The following is a 25403-nucleotide window of genomic DNA, read 5'->3' as shown; positions in this document are numbered from 1 at the left end:
GTTGTTTATTTTAATTTTTACTAGTTGTAATAGTTGATGAATAAAATACCATGTGACAGTAATTGTTTACATGAGTACTATTTTAATTAGTCTAGATTTAGTAAGTTTGTTATAGTCAGTTATTAATAAAAAATTTAAATCTGGTTTGTCTTGATTAAATAATATTTTAATATTGGTATTAGTATCCTCTGCTTACTAATTATAGAGGCTCAGTGAGTATTTTGGGAGATTTATAAACTTATGACACCAATTCAATGGAGTTTGAATTATCTATATCTTGTTACTTCTTCTATTCCTCTGGCCGACAAGATTTTTCATTTTATCTACACTTTGCATTCTTTTAATCACTACACTGTATACTTGAAGTATAATAGAATTAATATACTACTAAAGAGCGAACTGGAAAGATGGGAATTGGTTTATCAAATCTAGTGGTATAAATTGCAGTGTTATGCTATTTCATTTTTACAGTTACATATTTAATTCATGTCTCTTGGTACTTTTATTCTATAGCTTGTTAGCATAGATTGAGATGTGTATAACGTGGCTATACCCTATTAAGTTTCTAATTGGAGGGATGTGGTAACAAGTCACATGGATGATAGCTTGTCAACTTGTTTTTTTGCACGAGTCATGGTAATGAATATGTCAGTACTTCATTTTACCGGATAAAATACGTGAAACTATTTTTATCTAACCTCCTTGACTTTATATGTGTGTAAGTGTTAATATTTAATGGGTATTCATTTAATTTTGTGTATGTAATTTCACTTGAAGATATGGATTATTCTCAAAGCAAGTTTGGATTAAAATCCACTTATGACGATATTTGTTTGATTGATTCTGCTACTACACACACGATATTCAAAGACAAGAAATATTTTACTCATTTACTTATGGGTAAGGCAAAAGTTAATACTATATCTGGTAGTGCTAGTTTGATTGAAGTCTCCGGAAGAGCCACCATAATTTTACCTAAGGGAACAAAACTCATTATAAGCAATGCCATGTTCTCTCCTAAGTCCAGAAGGAACTTATTAAGTTTTAAAGATATCCGTCAAAATGGATACCATATTAAAACAATGGATGAGATGAATCTTCAATATATTGGTATCACCAAGGATGTCTCTGGCCAGAAAGTTGTTATAGAAAAGTTTCCTGCTTTGTCTTCTGGCTTATATTGGACAAAAATTGGTGTAATTGAGGCACACTCTGTCGTAAACCAGAAGTTTACTGACTCCAATACGTTTGTACTTTGGCATGATCGATTGGGACACCCTGAATCTATAATGATGAGACGAATTATAGAAAATTCAAATGGACACCCATTAAAGAACCTGAAGATTCTTTTAAACAATGAATTTTCTTGCCCTTCTTGTTATCAAGGCAAGTTAATTATTAGGCCATCACCTACAAAGGTTGAGTTTGAATCCCCTGAATTTTTGAAACGTATACATGGGGATATTTGTGGACCAATTCACCCCCCTAGTGGGTCATTTAGATATTTTATGGTCCTAATAGATGCTTCTTCTAGATGGTCTCATGTGTGCCTACTGTCATCTCGCAACCTGGCGTTTGCGAAATTATTGGCACAAATAATTCGATTACGGGCACAATTTCCTGATAATCCGATAAAGTCTATTCGCCTTGATAATGCTGCAAAGTTTTCATCCCAAACATTTAATGATTATTGTTTATCAATTGGGATAAGAGTTGAACATCCTGTAGCTCATGTTCACACTCAAAATGGCCTTGCAGAGTCATTAATTAAACGTCTGCAGTTGATTGCAAGACCATTACTCATGAAAACGAGGTTGCCCCCGGCTGTTTGGGGTCACGCTATTTTTCATGCAGCAACACTTGTTCGTCTTAGACCGACAAACTATCATAAATTTTCTCCGTTGCAATTGGTTTTGGGTCAAGAACCTAATATATCCCATCTAAGAATTTTTGGATGTGTCGTATATGTGCCTGTAGCACCACCACATCGCACCAAGATGGGTCCCCAAAGAAGATTAGGAATATATGTTGGGTTTGAATCGCCCTCCATTATTCGCTACCTTGAACCATTAACCGGAGATTTGTTCACTGCTCGATTTGCAGATTGTCAATTTGATGAGACAATTTTCCCAAAATTAGGGGGAGAGAATAATGAAATAAAAAGGAAAATTTTGTGGAATAATTCATCATTGTCTCATCTTGATCCACGTGCTTCTATTTGTGAGCAAGAGGTTCAAAAGATTATTCACTTACAGAAAATAGCAAAATCAAATGTCAGACGCATTTACAGATTTTAAAAGGATTACCAAATCACATATCCCTGCAGAGAATGTCCCGATTCGGATTGATGTCCCTGTAGGACCATCTACTAGTGTCATAGAAAACGAGTCCAAAGCACGCCAGAAGCGTGGTAGACCACTGGGTTCTAAGGATCGAAATCCTAGAAAAAGAAAAACAAATGGTCAAGATGACACTACGAAAGAACCTCATAAAGAAATTCGAGATTTGAGCAATAGTGATATTCTTGAAGAATTCAATGAGCCTGGGACTCAAGAAAATGAGGAAATATCAATTAATCCGATTAATGTTGGGACTAATTTGAATCGATTGGAAATAAATGTGGATTATGCCTTTGCCTATAATGTTGCAATAAGAATTATGCAAGATAGTGAGGATCTTGAACCCCAACCTGTTAAAGAATGCCAAGAAAGACGTGATTGGCCAAAGTGGCAAGAGGCAATTCAATTAGAGTTAAACTCACTTACCAAACGGGAAGTTTTTGGACTTGTAGTCCAAACACCTAATGGCATTAAACCTGTTGGTTATAAATGGGTTTTTGTGCGAAAAAAAAATGAGAAAAATGAGATACAAAGATATAAGGCACGCCTTGTTGCACAAGGATTTTCACAAAGGCCTGGTTTTGATTATGAAGAGACATACTCCCCTGTTATGGATGCAATAACATTACGTTATCTCATTAGTTTCGTTGTCCATGAGAGACTTGAGATGCATTTGATGGATGTGGTTACAACATATCTATATGGATCACTTGAAAATGAAATATACATGAAAATCCCTGAAGGATTTAAGATGCCTGAAGCATGTAGTTCAAAGTATCAGGAAATGTATTCAATCAGATTACAAAGATCATTGTATGGTTTGAAGCAATCCGGGCGCATGTGGTATAACCGCCTTAGTGAATATTTGTTAAAAGGAAGGCTATACAAATGATGCAATTTGCCCATGTGTTTTTATAAAGAAAGTAATATCGGAGTTTGTTGTACTTGCTGTATATGTTGACGACATAAACCTTATTGGAACTCCTGCAGAGCTCAAAAAGGCAATTGATTATTTAAAGAAGGAATTTGAGATGAAAGATCTTGGAAAGACAAAATTATGCCTTGGTTTGCAAATTGAACATTTGACAAATGGCATTTTTGTCCATCAATCTACCTATACAGAGAAAGTGTTGAAACGATTTTATATGGATGAAGCACATCCATTAAGTACTCCGATGGTTGTTCGATCACTTGATGCGAATAAAGATCCGTTCCGACCTCAAGAAAAGAATGAGGAAATTCTTGGTCCAGAAGTACCATATCTTAGTGCAATTGGTGCACTAATGTATCTTGCCAATACCACAAGGCCTGACATAGCATTTTCAGTTAATGTGTTAGCGAGACATAGTTGTGCTCCTACAAGGAGACACTGGAACGGAATTAAACACATATTGAGGTATCTAAAGGGGACTATCGATTTGGGCTTATTTTATTCTAGCAATTGCAGTCCCGATCTTGTTGGTTATGCCGATGCAGGGTATTTATCCGACCCACATAAAGCTAGATCTCAAACAAGCTATGTATTTATTTGTGGGGGCGCTGCCATATCTTGGCGATCTACAAAGCAGTCTATTGTGGCTACCTCATCAAATCATGCTGAGATAATAGCTATTCATGAAGCGAGCCCTGAAGTTGTGTGGCTGAGGTCAATGATACATCTCATTCGAGAAAAGTGTGGTTTGAAATGTGATAAAATACCCACGATCTTATATGAAGATAATGCAGCATGCATTGCCCAATTGAAAGTAGGTTTCATAAAAGGAGATAGAACGAAGCACATTTCACCAAAGTTATTCTTCACACATGATCTCCAGAAGAATGGTGATATTGATGTGCAACAAATCCGTTCAAGTGACAATCTTGCAGATTTGTTCACCAAATCTTTACCAACTTCAACTCTTGAGAAGATGATATTCAAGATTGGAATGCGAAGACTCCGACATCTGAATTTTGGTCTTCGTCAGGAGGAGTGAAATACGTGCTGTACTCTTTTTCCCTTAACCAAGGTTTTGTCCCATTGGGTTTTTCTTGGTAAGGTTTTTAATGAGGCAGCTCTCAAAGCGTATTACTAGATATGTGTACTCTTTTTCCTTCATTAAGGCTTTTTCCCACAGGGTTTTTCCTAATAAGGTTTTTAACGATACACATCATCTATGGACATCCAAGGGGGAGTGTTATGAAATATATAGTATGGATGTCCACTACACAAATATAATGCCTCTTCCATTATCTTCCACCATCTTAATGATTCTTCCATTATCTTCCACCATCATAATGGTTCTTCCATTATCTCATATATTGAATGCATATGTAGCACTATAAATAGAGGCATAAGTTTTCATATGGAATGAACTTGTAACACATTTTGGAAGAATAATAAAATCTCTCCTCTCTTGTCTATCTATTTCTATTATTTTCATCCTTTACTATTGTTACTCTTTTAGCTTCATTTTATAACAATCAATAAATTGTCGAAAAATGTAAAAATGTGTAAAAAATGTATTTCGCGCTTTTTAACGAATCAGCCCCCCCCCCCCCCCCCCAAATGTTAATTTTAAGCACGTCGAGCCAAAATTTGGTGTCAACACCACCTATTATTTTTTTATTTTTTTTTTGCAATTGTCTCCTAATTCTTCACGTGGATCCCACCTTAATTTTTTTTATATATATTTCTACTATTATAGAAGAGTGGACCCCACCTTAATTTTTTTATTCCTACTATTATAGAAGAGTGGGCCCCACCTTAATTTTTTTAATTTTTTTTTACTATTATAGATTAATTTAAAGCGTTATTTCTTTTTTCCTGAATTTCTCTTCTTTAAATTTTCTCTAAGCGTAACTTTACCATTTTCTGAACTTATGATCATTATTTAAGTATCCTATTTTTTATTTGTTGCAATTGTCTCCTACATCTTCACGTGGGTCCCACCTTAATTATTTTTTTGTAATTGTCTCCTACTTTTTCACGTGGACCCAACCTTATTTTATTATTATTATTTTTTTTTTACAATTGTCTCCTAATTATTCACGTGGATCCCACCTTAATTTTTTTATATTTCTAATATTATAGAAAGTGGACTTCATTTTAATTTTTTATTTTATTTTAAATTTACCATTCTAGAAGAGTGGGTGGACAACGATCCAACCCACTCTTCTAATAAAACTAGATAGCGTATGGTCGTGCTGCACACGAGACCAATATTTTAGATTATAGTGTATCTATGTGTATGTAGTTATTTTTTGATATTGCTTGATTATTTTAATATGGTGTCTATTTATTTTTTTACGGAAAAGGGCCAAAATTACCCTTGAACTTTGACAAATAGTTCATCCATACCCTTAGTTATATTTTAGGGCCAATTATACCCTTACAATTATACTATAGGGTCAATTATACCCTTATGGCTAACGGTTGCCACGTGGCATCATCTCAAGCCTTTAAAATTATTTTTCCCTCAAATAATTTTTTACCCACTAAAATAACCAACCCGACCCAAATTTATTATTTTCAGCCCAACTGATAGACCCAACCCATTTACCCTAAAAAACTATTTCCCTCTCAAAACTCCCACTCTCTCTCTCTCCATCGTCTTCAATTTCCATAGCCAACTGAAGGAATCTTTGTTTTGTCTAGGATCAGTGAGTTTATGGAGAAGTCGGCTATGAAAGTTGAGCTGGTTTTTTTCCTTTCTTCCAAATCTGAGCTTTATGTAATTCTCATGTGTGTAATGTTTTGTCGATGTCTAATGTGTTTTTTCACGGAGGAAATGGCAGAGATGAGTAGAGTTCCTCTGTGACACTACTAATGGATGGCGTATGGTGGGTAAGTATCAGTTGGGCTGAAAATAATAAATTCGGGTCGGGTTAGTTATTTTAGTGGATAAAAGATTATTTGAGGGAAAAATAATTTTAAAGGCTTGAGATGATGCCACGTGGCAACCGTTAGCCATAAGGGTATAATTGACCTTATAGTATAACGGTAAGGGTATAATTGGCCCTATAGTATAATACCACCTCCAATGCCCGTGTTGGGCCATGTTGCGCACGGGCCCAACACTTTAGATTATAGTGTATCTATGTGTATGTAGCTTTGTTTGGCCAGTGATAAGATATATATACTATGTTCAAAACACGATTAATATAACATTGTAGTTTGTGCTCCGTATCCAAAACTTTATTATATTAGTGTTTGCTACGAATACAAAGTTTGCACAAATTTATTAATACTTTTTAAAAGAGAAGACTTGTTTAAAACGAAATTATTTACCTCTCTTTCAGACAAAATAATAGCAATATTTAAGCATCAGTTAATACTTTAAATTTTAATTCGATTAATTTAAAGGTGTAAAATATTCTATTGTTAATGTATATAGATTCGACCCAAACAATACTTATTATTTTTTATCAAATTTTGATTTGGATAATTCTAATTCAAATTATTAAATTAATTTTACATGTTTAAAATGAAACAAAGTAGAAATTTGATTTTTTTATTTAAACGAAGAACTAGTATTTTTTAAATTTTGGTGAATATTCTTGGTTTAGCTCATTTTACTTGTCATGTTGTCTTTTGCACCTTTTTTTAAGGAAACGTCAATTAGAATTATAATTTGACTAATTTACCTTATTTATTATTTGATCTCTATTTAATATTATTTTTTATTTTACGACATTAATCTCTTTTCACATTTATTAGAGTAAGAATAAAAATTAAAATATAAATATTTTAAGTATATTTATTTTAGTAAACATAACAAATAAATGACATGGCGGAATAACAAATACAGCAATTAAATATCTAGATTAGATCTCAGACTAATATACGAAAAGAAAGAGAATTGTATGGTTTGACTACTTAACCTTTTAAAGAAAAACAATAATATGGGGTCCACGTTTTCTACCGTACAATAATTTCGTTTGCTCCCACTAATGGGTTGATACGCATGTGGTAATGAATCCACCGTTATTGACTTAATGAGGATACTTTGGGAATTACATGAATATTGTTTGATTTTTTAATATGGGGTGCACTTTTTTGTTTTGATATTGCTTGTTTTTTTAATATGGGGTCCACTTTTTTTTTTTTATACATGAGTTGGAGGTGGACGACAAAACCACCCCCAACTCATGCTTCTAATATATTTATTACTATTATAGAAGACCGTTTATATTTTGCCTTCTTGATGTTATTCCTCATTATTGGTGTTAGACGTATGGTATAAGTTTTAAATCTTTTGGTTTTATGACTTCTTTAGCAGTTTTTGTGTTCAATTTAAATCGTTATTTATTTTTTCCCGAACTTCTCTTTTTTACATTTTCTCTAAGCGTACCTTACCATTTTCTGAACTTATTATCATTATTTAAATATTTTTTTTTCTATTGCAATTGTCTCCTACTTCTCCACGCGGACCCCACTTTAAATTTTTTAATCTCTACTATGGAAGAGTGGGCCCCACCTTAAATATTTTTTTTCCTAGCAATTGTCTCCTACTTCTTCACGTGGATCCCATCATATTTTTTTTATTTTTATTTTTGCAATTGTCTCCTAATTCTCCACGCGGACCCCACTTTTTTTTTTTTTACAATTTTTCTATCATTAGAGAAGATTGGGCCCCGCCTTTATTTTTATTTTATTACTTTTTTTACAACTTTTTTACCATTAAAGAAGATTGGGGCCCACCCTTATATATATATATATATATATATATATATATATATATTTTATAGAGACTGACGACGAAGCATGGGTTTAAACCCATGCTTCTAGACACCTAAACTTTGCGGGGGTCCTATGACCCCCCTGAACAACTTCAAAATAGTATATATTCACCCTTTTTCGATCAACCCCAAGTATAAGAAGATTTGTGCAACTCAGGCACCAATCATCACTTGCCACGTGTCAAATTGATTTTTAATTTTTTTGATTTTTGATTTTTCCTATTTGATTCCTTTCCTTTTATTTTTCTTTCCCCCCTTCTTCTTCACCTCAATTCTATAGAAGTTCCCCCCCACCTTAGCCACCCCATCACCGCCACTGCACCACCAATTCCACCACAGCACCACCGAAAGTTGCCAAACCACCACCAAATAATTAAAATTAGCACCAAACCAAATCTAAAATCGACATCTATCCAACTTCTTACCCCCAATTCAATATCCCTTAACCTCACCACTTTCAACCTCCATTTTTAGGAGGGAAAAAAATTAATGAACCCAACTAAAAAAAAAGGGAATAAGATAGAAAACAAAAGTATTGTTTTTCAAACCGGCCAGAATTGGAAGAACCACCATTCCATCTCCAATCAAAATAGCATTAACCATCACCAAGTTTGTAAATCAAACTTTGAAAATTAGAAATCACCTTCAAACCACCATTCCATCTCCAATGACTTACCCCGAGCTCCATAACAAAAATCAAAAGTAAAAAAAAGACAGAGAATAAGGGCGATTCGGAAAAGTCCATAGAAGAACTATCTTGAGGAAACAGAGGAAAAAACAAAAAGAAAAAAAGGGTAACCAATTGGGTCTTCTTGGTGAAGAAGATAAGGAAAAAGAAAATATTAAATAAAATAAATAAAGTAAAAGGAAAAGGTATCTTTAATGAAACAAATGCTGAAATGAATTAAAAAAAAAAATTACCTCACGCGCTATTGGAGAGTGAATACACTCTATATGCCACGTGGGCTCATAAGGGGGTGATAAATTCACTGTAAACAAGATTAAGGGGGTGTTAGGACCCTCGCAAAGTTTAGGTGTCTTATTGAAAAAAAGTGTCATCTCCAGGGGGTATTTATGTATTCTCTCAAAATAAATATCTATCTATATATAATAGGAGAGGCAAAACAAGAATATGATGACAAGTGTCATCACCAGAAAAAATTCAATTTTTTTTTTAAAAAAAACACTTAGCGAAATTAATAATAAATAATAAATAAAAAACTTCAAGTGGCAAAACAGTTATCAAATTAATTAATTAACAAAAAATGCAAGGAGCAAAGCAGTTAGCAAAATTGGCAACAACAAAAAAAAAAAGAAAAAAGGTAACGTAAAATAAATGCAACAAGTAATCGTTTTCTCGGCAAAATAAAACAAAAACCTGCAGGGGTAAAAAGAAACAATTGCAAGGAGCAGATTAGAAAAAATAAAATATAAAAAATAAAAAAATCAATCTGAAAACAAAAACGTGCAAGAGGAAAAAAAAAACAATTGCTACAAATAGCAAAATAAATAAATTATTCAAATATATTTAGATAAAGGTAGTAATCTAACTTCTAGCCATAGTATATAGATAAAGCCAAATTTAGGGAACGGTTAATCAAAAGATTTCAAAATAGTAATATTTTACCTTGCCTGTTAGGATAATACTCCATTGGTAAACTGCTAATTAATGGTTATACAACTTTTCTTCCTCGCTTTTGCAAATAATTTTTTACTTTTTGCTCGGTTACTTACTTTTTGTTTTAGTTTTTTACTTCGACTTTGATTAGTAAAGTAACATTCGTCATTTTACTCATTGTGTTCAACATAACATTTTCATTTTTAATTTCAAATTCTTTGTTATTTGCAAATTCAATGTAGTTCTATATTTTCAGCGAATACGTGTTGATTTTGTACTTAATTTGATTACAAAATTTTGAAGGAAAAAAAGAGATTTACTTGCTATTCTGATTTTGTTGCGGTTCGTTATACTTCTGTTGATATCATGTCTTTTTATCAATTTTTAAAAAAGTATTTTGTTTTGCGGGAATAATATCAACATGTATAGTGATGGAGATTATGAAAGAGATAAAACTTAATTTTGATGAGATCTTGGAAATGGTCACCAAGATTTCTTCACTCCTTACGGTAATAATAGGTAATATTTATTTCTTTATTTATTTTTGGATTCAAGACCTTTTGTGTTCTTAAATTTATGGATATGTTTATGTAATTGATGAAAAGCCCTTAATTCACACGAAAACATACTATTCTGCTTTAAGTTTGAATTATTTTTGCTCACATTAGCCATGTTTTGGGGTATATATATCGTTTCTTAGGTTTTGCTATTTGTTAATGCTGCTGTAAATTTAGAGACACACGAGGATATTGCGATTAAGAAAAGAGAAATGCATTTGATGATAGAATTGATGCGAAGGGAACATTGAGAGAAATTAAGCTAGTTCGGCACATGGATCGGGAGAACGTAAGTGAATTGCTCCTATATGATGATTAAGGAGTTATTAAATTCAATTTGTTGCTTTGTTGCAGATTAATTCCGTGTTTTTAATTTAATCTTTAGTTTACGAATTGATGGATAATGATCTTCATCAGATTATTCGATCTAAACAACATTTGACAAATGATCATTGTCAGGTTTTTCTCTTCCCTGGAATTCTATTATTAGATAGTTATGATTTGCGTAAATATGCTACTATTATATTCTACCTTGATTGTCAGAACATTCAAGTTTAAGTACACATTTTTTGACAATATTAATAGGTAATCTAGTAAAAGTAAGTGAGGTTATTTTTTGAATTGTAATTAAAATATTAAGTTTTAAAATTAATATGATCTGCTTGGCAATTTTGAATCGAAAGATTATTTTAAATTTGAATTAAAAGATAAAATTATGCTCCCATGTCTTAACACATTAAATAAAATAAATATAGAAGTCAACTAATTAGCAACTAAACTGTAAATATGATAACTTATTTAAAAGATATGTCAATGAGATTCTATATTAAAAAGTCTAAAGTAATTGAATTTGTGATATGTCATTAAATGTCAATTTTTATTTTAAATATTTCAATGCGATATGACAACATTTTATTATATCAAACAAATAACATAATACTAACATTCTATGATTAACTAGATGGCCTATGCCCGTGCTGCGCACGGGCCCAACATTTCGGATTATAGTGTATCTATGTATATGTAGTTGTGTTTAGATAATGATAATATATATATATATATACTAAAACTTTATTTTATTCGTGTTTGCTACGAAAATTTATTGATACTTTTTAAAAGAGAAGATTTGTTTAAAAGAAAACTATTTTCTTCTCTTTGAGATAAAATAATAGCAATATTTAAGCATCAGTTGATACTTTCAATTTTAATTCGATTAATTTAAAAGTGTAAAATACTTATTATTTTTTATCAAATTTTGATTTGGATAATTCTAATTAAAATTATTAAATTAATTTTACATGTTTGAAACGAAACAAAGTAGAAATTAATTTTCTATTTAAACGAAGAAATGCTATTTTTTAATTTTTGGTAAATATTCTCAGTTTAACTCATTTTACTTGTCATGTTGTCTTTTGCATGGGTTTTTAAGGAAACGCGAATTAGAATTATAATTTGACTAATTTATCTTATTCACTATTTGATCTTCATTTGATATTAATCTCTTTTCACATTTATTAGAGTAAGAATAAAAATAAAAAAGTAATTAAATTGTATGTTATTTTTTAAATATATATATTTTAAGTATATTTATTTTAGTAAACATAATAAATAAATGACATGGCAGAATAGAAAATACAGCAATTAAATATTTTGAAGAAAAATAATAATATGAGGTCTATGTTTTTTGCTGTGCAATAATTTCATTTGCTCTCACTAATGGGTTAATATGCATGTGGCAATGAATCTACTATTATTGACTTGATGGGGATACTTTGGGAATTATATGAATATTGTTTGATTTTTTAGTATATGGGATGCACGTTTTTTTTTTTTTTTTGACATTGCCTTTTTTTTTTTAATATGGGGTCCATTTTTTTTCATGAGTTTGAAGAGGGTGGGGTCCACTTTTTTTCATGAGTTTGGGGAGGGTGGGGTCCAGTTTTTTTTTTTTTTTTTAAGAGTGACAGTCGACGAAGCATGGGTAAACCGATGCTTCTATATAGTAGAAAAATAAAAATATAATAAAGTATTTCTATCTACTTTTTAGAAGAGTTGGTAATATAAAGTATAAAACGTCATTTTTTTTGCCTTAAATAAAAAAGTGGGTGAGACCACAAAGAATTTTTTTTACTCTTAAACAAAAAAATAGGACCGAACACGGACGACGATGTTGCATGTATAAACTGACTCTTCTATATAGTAGTAATAGTAAAGTAATACATATAATTTTTTTATCAAAATTTGATTTGGATAATTCTAATTCAAATTATTATATTAATTTTATATGTTTAAGATGAAACGAAGTAGAAATTCGATTTTCTATTTAAATGAAGAACTTCTATTTTTTAATTTTTAGTAAATATTTTTTGTTTAACTCATTTTACTTATCATGTTGTTTTTTACACGTTTTTTAAGGAAACGTCAATAAGAATTATAATTTCATTAATTTACCTTATTAATTATTTGATCTCTATTTAATATTATTTTTTCTTTTATGACATTAATCTCTTTTCACATTTATTAGAGTAAGGAAAAAAATGAAAAAGTAATTAAATTCTATCTTATTTTAATATATAAGTATTTTAAGTATGTTGTTGTACAATAATTTCATGTGCTCCCACTAATAGGTTGATACGCATGGGGCAATGAATCCATCATTATTGATTTAATTGTTTGATTTTCTAAGCACTTTTTTTTTAACATTGTTTGTTTTTTAATATGGGATTCATTTTGCCCACATTTTTTTTCCCAAGAGTTTGGATGTGGTGGGTTCCACTTTTTTTTTTTTTTTTAATACTGGTTGGTGTTTAATATGGGGCCATGAAGAACTTCTATTTTTTAATTTTTAGTAAATATTTTTTGTTTAACTCATTTTACTTGTCATGTTTTTTTTACACGATTTTTAAGGAAACGTCAATTAGAATTATAATTTCACTAATTTAGCTTATTAATTATTTGATTTCCATTTAATATTATTTTTTCTTTTATGACATTAATCTCTTTTCGCATTTATTAGAGTAAGGAAAAATATGAAAAAGTAATTAAATTCTATCTTATTTTAATATATAAGTATTTTAAGTATATTGTTGTACAATAATTTCATTTGCTCCCACTAATGGGTTGATACGCATGTGACAATGAGTCCATCATTATTGATTTAATTGTTTGATTTTCTAAGCATTTGTTTTTTAACATTGTTTGTTTTATTAATATGGGATTCAATTTTTTTTTTTAATATTGCTTGATTCTATTAATATGGGATCCACTTTTTTTTTCCCGTGAGTTTAATGTGGTGAGTTCCACTTTTTTTATTGCTCGATGTTATTTAGTATGGGGCCCACCTTTTTTTTTTTGAAGGGACAACGGACGATGAAGCATGGGTCTAAACCCATGCTTTATATAGTTTTTTTTATATTGCTTGGTGTTGTTTAATATGGAGCCCACCCTTTTGAACATTATTAGTTTGCACTATTTTTATGCATAATATATATATATATGTTCAAAACACGATTGATATAACATTGTAATTTGTGCTCCGTATCTAAAACTTTATTATATTAGTGTTTGCTAAGAATACAAAGTCTGAACTTTTTTTTTTTTAATATGGGATTAACTTTTTATTTTATTTTTTATATATTGCTTGATTTTGTCAATATGAGATACTATGTTCAAAACACGATTAATATAACATTGTAGTTTGTGCTCCGTATTTAAAATTTTATTATATTAATATTTGCTACGGATACGCATGGTGTTTAATATGGGGCCCACAATTTTTTTTTAACATTGTTTATTTTTTTAATACGGGATTCACTTTTTTTTTTTTAATATTGCTTGATTTTGTTAATATGGGGTCCAATTTTTTTTTCCCGTGAGTGTGGATGTGATGGGTTCCACTTTTTAAGGGGGGGGGGGGGGGAATTTTTATTTTTTTTACAATTTTTTATTTTATTGGGCCTGTTTAATATTGGGGGGGGGGGGGATTTTTTTTTTTAAAATTTATGGGGGAGGGCCCAAATTTATATATATATATATATGTTTAAAACACGATTGATATAACATTGTAATTTGTGTTCCGTATCTAAAACTTTATATATTAGTGTTTGCTAAGAATACAAAGTCTGAACTTTTTTTTTTGATATTGTTTATTTTTTTAATATGGGATTAATTTTTTTTTTATATATATATTGCTTGATTTTGTCAATATGAGATACTATGTTCAAAACACGATTAATATAACATTGTAGTTTGTGCTCCGTATTTAAAACTTTATTATATTAGTGTTTGCTACGGATACGCATGGTGTTTAATATGAGGCCTATATTTTTTTTTAACATTGTTTATTTTTTAATACGGGATTCATTTTTTTTTTAATATTGCTTAATTTTGTTAATATGGGGTCCACTTTTTTTTTACCGTGACTTTAGATGTGATGGGTTCCACTTTTTATGGGGGGCCTAAAATTTTTATTTTTTACTCACTCTTCTAAATAGTAGAAATTTTGTTTTATTAATACTAGTAATAAGTAAAGTAAAAAGTTATCCCAGAAAGATATTAACGCCCTTTTTGGCAGAGCATAACTATTCCTACAAGAAAACTAGTAGCCCGAAAAATAAAATAAACAAAAATATAAAAACAACTGTAAAAACCACTCAAAAATAAAAATTTAAAAGTCTTCAATCTCTCTCTCTCTCTCTCTCTGTCTGTTCTAGGGTTTCATAATCGATCTCAATCCAACTCCAAAAACACTCAACATGGTAATTAAACCTTACAATTTCTCTAATCCATCCTCAATTATCGATCTAAATATGTTTCTTTTTGTTGTTAACAGGAAGGTGATGGGAAATTGGAAGCGCAAATAGAAGCGCTATTGAATGTAGAGAAACAAATGAGACAAGCTGGTGACGTGGCAGGTACTAGAAAAGCAGCTACAGATATACTTCAACTTTGTTTCGATGCGAAATCATGGAAAATGCTTAATGAACAGATTCTTCTCTTGTCTAAGCGACGTGGACAATTAAAACAGGTATTTTAATTTATTTTCAGTTGATTTTACAGTTTTGGACTTGAAATATCATGTTTTCATTTACTAAATTATGATTTTCTAGGGGAAATTACGCTCTATGTCTACTATGCGGAAAATATTTACGCCACGTAGCCCATATTTTGACTTTGTTACACTTTTATGTAAGGTTGATACATTATGTATAATGCTTTGCCCAGGTATGATGTTGGGCTGTATATTTTGAAAATTTCCCCTTTTTGTTCATTGATCAGTTGATTTTTTCCAGTTTTGTTTTTTGGGTTTGTCTATGAATCTGGACTTGAAATATCATGTTTTTATTTACTAGGACCCGTTTGGCCATGAAAATTCTGAGTATTTGAAAAAAGTAGTTTTTGTTTTCAAAGTGAAAAATGGTATTTGGAAATTGGAGTTGTTATTTAATTTTTGTGAGTGATTTGGACTGGAAAAAGTGAAAACAGCTTTTTGGTGTTTTTCAAATTTCTGAATTTTTATGAACAGACTTGTAAACTTTGCTTTAATGAGGAAGGAGGTGAGGGTATTGGGTTAATGTTCTTCTCTAGGTCTAGGTGAGAGGATAGGGTCATTTCTATGCTTTGCTTGGTACAAACGGAATGGAAGTGAGGTTCTTGGTCTTACTTGGACTTTGAAAAAGCAAAAAGGGCGGAGAAGTGCTTAATATTTTGGTTTACTTGATTAAAAAGATATGTATGATTACCTACGAATGCTTCCTTGAACATAGCGGAAGTTTGGATAGGCTGGACCTCTACTTAGGAAAAGTGTAAACTTATCCACTTATGTGTCAAGTCTCTATTTTAAACTGAAAGTGACTTTTAAAAAACTACCTAATTAACGTTCTAGGATTTTTTAAAAATGCAACTATATAGACTAGAGAACCCAAGGTCTCAGGTTTAAATCTCAGGAGAAGCAAAAAACACTAGGTGGTTTCTTCCCATCTGTCCAAGCGTTGGTGGATAGAGTTTCCGGTGCTAGTGGGAGGTAGCAGGTACCCCATGGAATTAGTCGAGGTGCGCGCAAGCTAGCCTATACACCATGGTCAATAAAAAAAAGTTGAGTATCGATAAAAAAAGGTGGGATCCAGCCCTGCGCTATGCGAACTACGCTTGGTATTTAGGTGGAGAAGGGTAGAATTGCAAGCCCTTTATCGCCGAGTTTCAAAGGCTCTCGATCATCAAAAAAAAAGAAGTAGAGACTAATGAATAAGTTTTATATTGATGTGTTCCAGCAATATGAAAGTGCAGGTGAGGAAAATACATGCAAGATGGTTCTTTTTAAAACTTACTAGTCTCGAACGTACGTGTATTTCATATCATCTTTTACATAATATGCATACTAAAACTGTTTAATGGACACATACTCGAAAAACATATGATTTTGTTATACATTACAAATTTAAATATACCAAAAAGCTAGCACTGTCTCGTGACCTTAAGACTTTTTACGGATAAAGTTTAAAGGCATACTCCATGACCAACTCTATCCATATCGATCTAACTTTTGTATATCTCCCTCTTTTTTTTTTTTTTTTTTTATTATTTCGATTGTTCTAATTGATGATGTCGGAAGTAGCATTCTTTGATCAACTTTATCTATTCTATATCCTTCAACATGAGAAAATCTTTAAAAATATCTGCATCATTCATAATTGCCATGTTGCACCATGATTTTGCCTGATTTACTGATGAACTACTTTAGAGACTGCTGCTTTTGCAATTCCTTTTTAAAAAAATTCATGAAGTTGTTTCATAGAATTATTATTTCCGGGCGATATTTGGTTGCTGGACTTCAAGATCTAGTATTCATATTTAATGATTGCTCAAAATAAATGGTCAAAACTGAATTCGTAGGGGTTTAAATGAAACGAAAGATAGATCTAGACACATTTGAGCTTTCTTAGAATTGAATTTGGAAAGGATGTACAAAGGGCCAAAGTTCTTGGTTAGTGACATTAAGTGCAGAGGTTTAAAGAAAAAGCTAGGAACTCAAACAATTGAATAGAAGGGGTGAGGATACAACAAAAAATGTCAACTACTACTAAGATGCAAAAGCAGAAACCTTTCGTGGCAACCAAATTGTCGGTTAGCAGCTTTATGTGTGGAACTTTTGGGCCATGTTTCCTATGGCCGCAAAAAATCGTCTTGGAGAATGTTGGAATTTGGGGTGTAAGTGAATAAGTGATCACGGGTGGTCTTGTATGTGTTTCCCTAAGGAACAGGGATTTCTACCTGAGTACTACTTCTGTATAGAACTTACTGGAACAAGAAACTCAAATTACTTGGAGATGCAATGGCCAAGGATGCAAGGAAGTATTCAACCATGGAATTGCTTAGCATGATGAGGCCTAGGCAATTGGAAACGAAGAAGAAATTGGATCGCTTGTGCTTGGTGCTTAATTATATATTTTTTTATCTTAACTTGTTTTCACTTACAAGCATACTAGTGTCTTCTGTAAGCTCCTGAGTCTTGTCCATTCCATATTTGAAGTGCCTTTTTAGATATGCTCTTCCTTTTCCCCATGAATATGGAATGAGCCATTCTCATGAAAAATATACACATGTGGCAATGCAGTACTTCGTCTAGTTGTGACGGCACTGATGGATGATTTTATGGGTTCATTTGTCCTCTTTAAACTTTAATGCTGTACTTCGTCTAACAGCACTGATGGATGATTTTTTGGGTTCATTTGTCCTCTTTTAACTTTATAGTAACATGCTTGGTGTTTTGCTATTCTTGTGCAGGCTGTACAGGCCATGGTCCAACAAGCAATGGAGTATATTGATCAGACGCCAGATCTTGACACTAAGATAGAACTCATCAAAACGCTTAACAATGTGTCTGCAGGAAAGGTGAGCGTCTTTTCATTTTGATAAAGACATTGCTGCGATCTGTTTCTATTTCGTACTGAGCAACTATGATCTGGCATGTAGATATATGTTGAGATTGAGAGAGCTCGTTTGGTTAAGAAACTCGCAAAGATTAAAGAAGAACAAGGACTTATAGCTGACGCTGCTGATTTGATGCAAGAAGTTGCGGTCAGTGTTTGTTGACCTTTGCTTTGGTCTCGTCTAAGTATTTTTTGCTTTGTGCAATTGATGTCTAACTGCAATATCCCGGTCCTTGTTCTTTCTTAAAAGAAGCTTTCGGGTTATTTTTTTCACCTACAATGGTAATGTGCCCAATGGCTTTACTGACAGGTTGAAACCTTTGGAGCGATGGCAAAAACTGAAAAGATAGCCTTTATTCTTGAACAAGTATGTGATACTCTTCCTTCTCTTTCTACTCAAAGCTCAAATGAGAGCATGCTTTTGGATTATTTGGGTTATGTTGAATACTGCAGGTTCGTCTATGCTTAGATCGTGAAGATTATGTTCGTGCTCAAATACTCTCAAGAAAGATCAACCCCAGAGTGTTTGAAGCTGATCCCTCTAAAGAAAAGAAGAAACCAAAGGAGGGTGAAAATGTGGTCGAGGAGCCCGCCGCAGATATTCCATCACTGCTAGAGTTGAAGCAGATGTATTATCAATTAATGATTAGGTACATCTGATTATGTTTTAAATGTGGGTTTAATCAAGTTATTTTCTCTAGAAGTGATGAATGTTACACCCTTCTTGCTATCAAGCACTCAGCACATTCATGCAAACTGAATAGGATTTTAATATAACATAACTTATTTCTTTGGAAAACTTGGAATATTTAATGTAGTCGTACTTAAAGCTTGCATCTTCTGCACCAATTTTTGGTGATTTGTGTAGCATCTGGACTGGAAATATTAGCAGTATTTAAGACATAACTTGCTTATTTGCTGGTAGTTGGTCTACGTTCCTTGCTTCATTTGAGTATGGATAAGACATGTTTTCTGAATAAAAATTCTGATTGTCTTCGTATTGTATATGTTTTAGTTGTCTACGAGAATTCTAGTCCTCCCCCCCCCCCCCCCCCCAACACACACACACACACAGAAAATCAACTGTACCAAGGGACTAAAGGGAATACTATCTGCACTTTGTCAGAAACGATTCACTTTGGTAGCAACAACAACATACCCTGTGTAATCCCACAAGTGGGGTCTGGGGAGGGTAGGATGTACGCAGGCCTTACCTCTACCTCTGCGGGGTAGAGAGGCTGTTTCCGATAGATCCTTGGCTCATATGAACCTTTCATTTTGGTAGAAAGGTTCATATTTTTATCCAAAGAGATAATACACGTTTGTGCATCCATTGCCGTTGAAAAAATAGGGACTAAAGCAAGATAAACAGAGCTGCCTGTTTGAGATTGGTTCATATTTGCTATCTCTGATTTGGTTTATTTGTGAATGCACTTTTCGGAGCAGGGGACTAAACTTAGAACGCAATTATAGTTCTGTTATACGCTGCTCTTTCCTTCAAGAAGACAAGAAGTATCTTGAAGTTGTCTTCAGATTACATGACAATTAAATGACATGGTTATGCTCATCTAAACGGGACCTTGCATAATTTTCTGAACTGTTGATTTAGCAGGTTGCAATCCTTAGGCCTTAGACCCTGCTTACTTATTTAGAATGATATAGCTCTAGATGAACGAATAGTTGCAGTTGGATATCATTATTTGCATTTGTATATCCTTAACTGGTAAGTCATTTGTTCTACTTCTGTTGCAGGTATTACTCACATAACAATGATTACCTTGAAATATGTCGCTGTTACAAGTCTATCTATGAGATCCCTTCAGTGAAAGAAGACCCAGAACAGTGGATACCAGTGAGTGGTCCCTTTCAATCGTACTCGCGTTCTACTTAATTTATAATTTCGAGATGTTGCTTGTTGTATTATCCAATGTACATTCAGTTTTGAATTCTTAAAGTAGTACAGCTATGGAATGCTGCGCTGGTGAAATAATGCGCAATTCTTTAGAGAAAAATCAAACAATAACCACTCTGCTGCATCATATCATTCCCCTAGATGCCTTAAGGATATTTCACTTCATCCAAAAAAAATATGATTCAAGATAATGTGAGTGACACTAAAGTCATTTACAAATATCAGATACCAACTCTGACAAAAGTAAAACGGTTTGGAAATTATGTATCTATTGAAATGGAGACATCACTGTTGCATAACTTTAAAATTAGGCAGCAAGTAAACTAACTTATGCTATATAAAATTTTAATTGCTTCATCAAGTAGAGGTGCTATGAAGCCATTAATATATCAAATTCATAAATGCATACTCCCCCCCCCCCCCCCCCCCCCCCCCCCTTTTTTTTTTTTTTTTTTGGGAAATGAATTATTAAAGAAGAGAAGGAATAGGATTAATTTTTCTCTAGTATCATCTGATAATTACGAGCTGGGGCTAGCTTTTAGTCTTATGCAGCTAGTCAGGATTCGGGCTTCTCTTCATCTCAGGAGATAAGAGTTGGCATCCCTTTCGTTTTCTTAGATAAGGGGTAGGCATCCTTTTCATTTGTCAGAACGATGATTACATGGGGGAAAAAGAGCAGAGCTTTATCACTTGCAAGTCCACCCTTGTTGATCAATGGACTTTGGCTTCCTTCTCGTACTTCAAGCACATATTTAAGTACAATAGGCATCTATGCTAATTTATTTGTGTAAAAACAACTGTAACATAGCTTGGGGAAAAGGAAAACAAATTTCGAACTGGTATATTAGGAGTAATATATGTGCGATGGTTTATTCTATTTTGTTAACTTGAAGTCACCAATAAAAAAATAATGTGTATTCTATTTTGATAATTTGAAGCTCTTATAGGAGGCTTTTTCTTAACGGAGCAAGAATGATTTTTTTATTTTTAAAAACATTTCCAATTTGTAGAGATGGATAAATGTAGGTAGAGGAGCTCGTCATTTGTATTTGAGATTCCAAATCTTGAAGAGGTTAACTGCAGATAATGATTGATCAACCAGCGTGCTGAACTCTGTTTTTTTATGTAGGTTCTGAGGAAAATTTGCTGGTACTTGGTATTGTCTCCCCATGATCCTATGCAATCAAGTCTTCATAACTCAACTTTGGAGGACAAGAATCTTTCAGAAATTCCTCATTTCAGGTTTCATGCGAAAATTTCTCTTGCAATATGCTTATTGTTGCTACTTATAAAATAGGGAAAAAGGAATTACTATGTTTGTGGAGATACTATCTTGGGATTCTTACACTCTATGATAGCTAGGGGGAAATATTTACGCGCTTTAGCCGTATTTGAGTTCGTTACCCTCTTTATCCCATAAACTCCTCTTTCTCTGTCCCTCTCTCTCCATTTTTCTCTGCGTACACTTTACCCTCCCCAGACCTCACGTTGTGGGATCCAACTGGGTATGTTGTTGTACTCTCTTTCTCTGGTTTGTTTTTTTTTCCTCATAAACTCCTCTTTCTCTGTCCCCCTCTCTCCATTTTTCTCTATCACTCTCTTTCTCCGGTTTGTTTTCTTCTTTTTTTCTCCTCGTTTCCGGTTTGTTTAGTTAGATTCAAAGAAGATTGGTTGGGCGTGTATTGTAAACCCATTTCAAAGGGTAAATTGAATTTTAGATCTAAGTTGAAATAGGAAAGATTTCAGCAGCAAACTACTTTTTTGTATCATATCTTTCTCCTGTTTCTTTTAGTGATTATGATGATGACATATTGTAAACCCATTTCAAAGAGTAATTTGAATTTTAGATCTGACACGAAGTCATTGTTCTTAAGTTTGATTTGATCCGGTCTTAGCCAAAACAATCGAGTAAAGTGTGTATAAACACCTTTTATACGTTATTACACACTTTTATACAATGTAGAAGTTTGTATAAACACCTCTTCTACATTATGTATGAACACTTATTATGTATAAACACTTATTGTATAAGTTTGTATAATATTTATACCAGTTTAGAGGTGTGTATAAACTCCTCTTATACATTATTATACACTTATATACAAGGTTGATACATTGTCTACAATAATTGTATAATGTTGTATTTGCATTTGTATATCAGGGGTTTGTAGGGTAAGATTTCTCAAAATTTTGCCATCTGCCATCAACTATTAGTGCGGAAATTATTTCATGCTGCGTGTTATGGTTTGATGATAACTATTTTATACTACCTCTGGCACAAGTTTATATGCCAATTTCCATTTTGGGACGTTGAGGATGTTTGCCACCGTCCACCAACAATATTATTCTGCATCTTTCAAAAACTTCAAGAATTTGAGGTTTTTTTTTTTTTTTTTTTTTTTTTTTAAGTATTCACAGATTTATCCCATGTTTCTGTAATGAATGAACTCTCAGCAACCGTCTCAATATTTTCCTCGATTACTAATATAGTAGGAGTGTCAATTGAGCCATCTTACACACACCCCCCTCTAGTCAAATCGTATCACATGCTATAAATTGGCTGTAGAATAGAGTCAAGTCTGGTTCAATGGGTTTTGCATTGTTGCAACGTTTGCTTATTGGATATGCTTCTTGCATGTTAAGACTGAAGGAGATCAGAGTCGTTCAATGATCAGGGGATCTTTGAAGTCCATACTTTCTTATACTGACATTTCTAAATTGGAACTCTAAACAGAAATATCAAGTAATGGATTGTGTTATAGCCTTATTCTACTACTTGGCTATCATATCTAGTCTCTTATATTTCATTAAATGCGGACCTTCTACACTACAGTGTTATCAAAGGCGTGCTTAAGCCCGGAAGCGAGGCTCAAAACATGTTGAGCGCTTCGCCTCGCTTTATGCGCGCTTCAGTGTCATAATCAAGGCCCAAGACATACTTTTCCTTTCCAATGAGCCTCTCTTGAAGACATGACACTAGATAATTGATATTTCACTTTATCGTAATGTTTTTACAATTTCTTTGTCCATATATTTGTTATTCATGCTTATTATTAGTAGTCTTGGACTAAATATATATATATATATATATATATATATATATATATATATTTTGCACCATTGCGCCTTTTTTCATTAAAGCCCACGCTTCATTTGCGCTTAGCGCTTAAAGCCCTAGCTGACCTTAAGAGTTTTTTTTGCGCTTTTCGCTTTTGATAACACTGCTACACTGTTGGGACACTAAATTCAGGCTAATGATTATTTCTGTATATTCCTTCTGTTTTTGCTTCAGGCTGCTTCTGAAGCAATTGATTACGATGGAGGTCATTCAGTGGACTGCTTTATGGAATACATTCAAGGATGAGTTTGAAAATGAAAAGAATATGCCTGGTGGAACTTTGGGCGACAAGGCTGCCAAAGATCTCCAACTGAGAGTTATAGAGCATGTAATATCCGAAGGCTCACTTTTAGTTCTCTATTTGATGATTTGTCATAATGGCATCTGTTAGGTTGATCTATGCTGCAGGCCATTTTCCTCTTGAGTTGTGGTTTCACTTTTGAAGTACTATTTTCCTTGCAGAACATCCTTGTCGTCTCAAAATACTACTCAAGAATAACCTTGAAGAGATTGGCAGATTTGTTGTGCCTCGATATTCAGGTGCATGTTTAATTAATTGCTATTCCTACTTCAAAATCTTTTAAGTGTTGTGTACTATCTACATGTTTTACTTCATCTTTGGTTGTATTTGGTGAGGTGCTGCTATTATATAATATTAAGCCAATATGGTCTAACCTAAGTGCAAAGGCTGAGGCACTATAAGTCTTGAGGTCTCTCTGTGCCTTACAGCAATGAACTATGTAAAAAACATAGGCTGTTAGCTTTATTATTTCAGAACCGGTTCTCGATATTTTAGATCCTTGGTGTAGCTCTTGTTGATGATGGGGAATTTGTTTTACACATTTGCACTAATCTCTGTAACAGTGAAAAATAATAAGCTATTGACATAAATCAGCGGAGAGCTGCTAGATGTTCCCAATATTATATTCTTTTTTATATTTTACCTTTCTGTGCACTAAACTTTCAAATGTTGGAACTGAAAACCAATCACTGGTTGCAACATTCTATTTTCTCTTCATTGTTACTGACCACAGCATGTCTAGGCTTTGCAGCTGTCTCAGAATCTTTTTACGTCTCATAGCATACATTTCTTCTGGGAATCCTCATCTTTTTTTTTCTTTTCTTTTTCAGGAAGCCGAAAAGCATCTATCTGAAATGGTTGTATCAAAAGCATTGGTTGCTAAGATTGACAGACCTATGGGTATAGTCTGTTTCCAACCCGCAAAAGACAGCAATGACATCTTGAATTCATGGGCTTTTAATTTGGAGAAGCTGCTTGACCTTGTCGAAAAGAGTTGCCACCAGATCCACAAAGAAACAATGGTGCACAAAGCTGCATTAAAGGCTTGAAAGATTGATCCGACTCCACAGGTAGAGCCTCAAATCAATTATAGTAGCAATTCTGGTCCAGAAGTTCATTGTGACAAAGTTGAAATCCTTTTTGCAGTACTCTATTTCTAAGGACAAGCAGCAGAGACAAATACTGGCAATCTTGATTCTTCTGCCTGTACCATCACGATTTGCCTGCTCGTTTTCAGGGCTTCAACTTGCTTCCCCCATTTTGTATCTTAATCAATGTTTTCTCCGTATGATTTATTCATTGTGATCGACAGAAATTTAGGTTTGATGCTGAGAGATGTCAAGTTCTTTAACACTTATTTACTCAGTTACTATTTATCACATTCAGAAGACTGGAGGATCAGAGCAATGATTTTATTTCAAATGCAGCTTTCTGTAGTATTTTCAATGGTGTGGCCCCATGTTTGGGAATCAAATTTAGAAATTCTGATGACAGTATGGGATATTTCTTGAATAGTCTAAAGATTAGATACTTGCCTTGTTAATGCAGATCCTCTCTTTTCCTTTATGCTTTATTTTTTAAGCTGTAAAGCAAACGAAGTAAGAAGGGGAAATAGAATTGTTCTCACATAATGGCAAAAGAAAGTCAGGTCCATTGTGTTTTTTTTTTTTTTTTTCTGGGGATTAAAAAATATTCTCGGATAAAATTCTCATTTTGTGTGTTTGTGTATTTGTATTTTAAGCCAATTTCCTTTTACAGCTTTACGTGCTTTTCCGGGAATAGCTAGCACGTAACGTTATTTAGCGGGATTCTATTGTATTTACTAGCCAAAAACCAAGTTGTTTTCTGCTAATTAAGGGGGTTAAATTTGAGCGGAGCAAAAGGGGTTGAGTTAATAAATGACGGGTTATTA

The 25403-nt window shown here is 32.9% G+C and overlaps 1 protein-coding gene across 1 annotated transcript; it reads left to right on the top strand.

Moving 5' to 3' along the window:
- The first annotated feature begins 14826 nt into the window (after window positions 1-14826).
- LOC132613919 (26S proteasome non-ATPase regulatory subunit 12 homolog A-like) lies at window positions 14827-25034 on the top strand. Its single transcript, XM_060328215.1, has 12 exons — window positions 14827-14989; window positions 15064-15258; window positions 18015-18122; window positions 18204-18308; window positions 18471-18527; window positions 18614-18810; window positions 19913-20012; window positions 21202-21314; window positions 23365-23518; window positions 23653-23730; window positions 24322-24561; window positions 24638-25034. Exons 1-11 carry the CDS (start codon window positions 14987-14989, stop codon window positions 24538-24540), a joined length of 1329 nt encoding a protein of 442 aa, XP_060184198.1. The 5' UTR covers window positions 14827-14986; the 3' UTR covers window positions 24541-24561; window positions 24638-25034.
- The last annotated feature ends 369 nt before the right edge of the window (window positions 25035-25403 follow it).

This window comes from Lycium barbarum, chromosome 10 (genome assembly GCF_019175385.1).
Source record: "Lycium barbarum isolate Lr01 chromosome 10, ASM1917538v2, whole genome shotgun sequence".
NCBI classification, from domain to species: Eukaryota; Viridiplantae; Streptophyta; class Magnoliopsida; order Solanales; family Solanaceae; genus Lycium; species Lycium barbarum.
The sequence above is the reverse complement of the archived record's forward strand: the minus strand, read 5'-3'. Positions and strand labels throughout refer to the sequence as shown.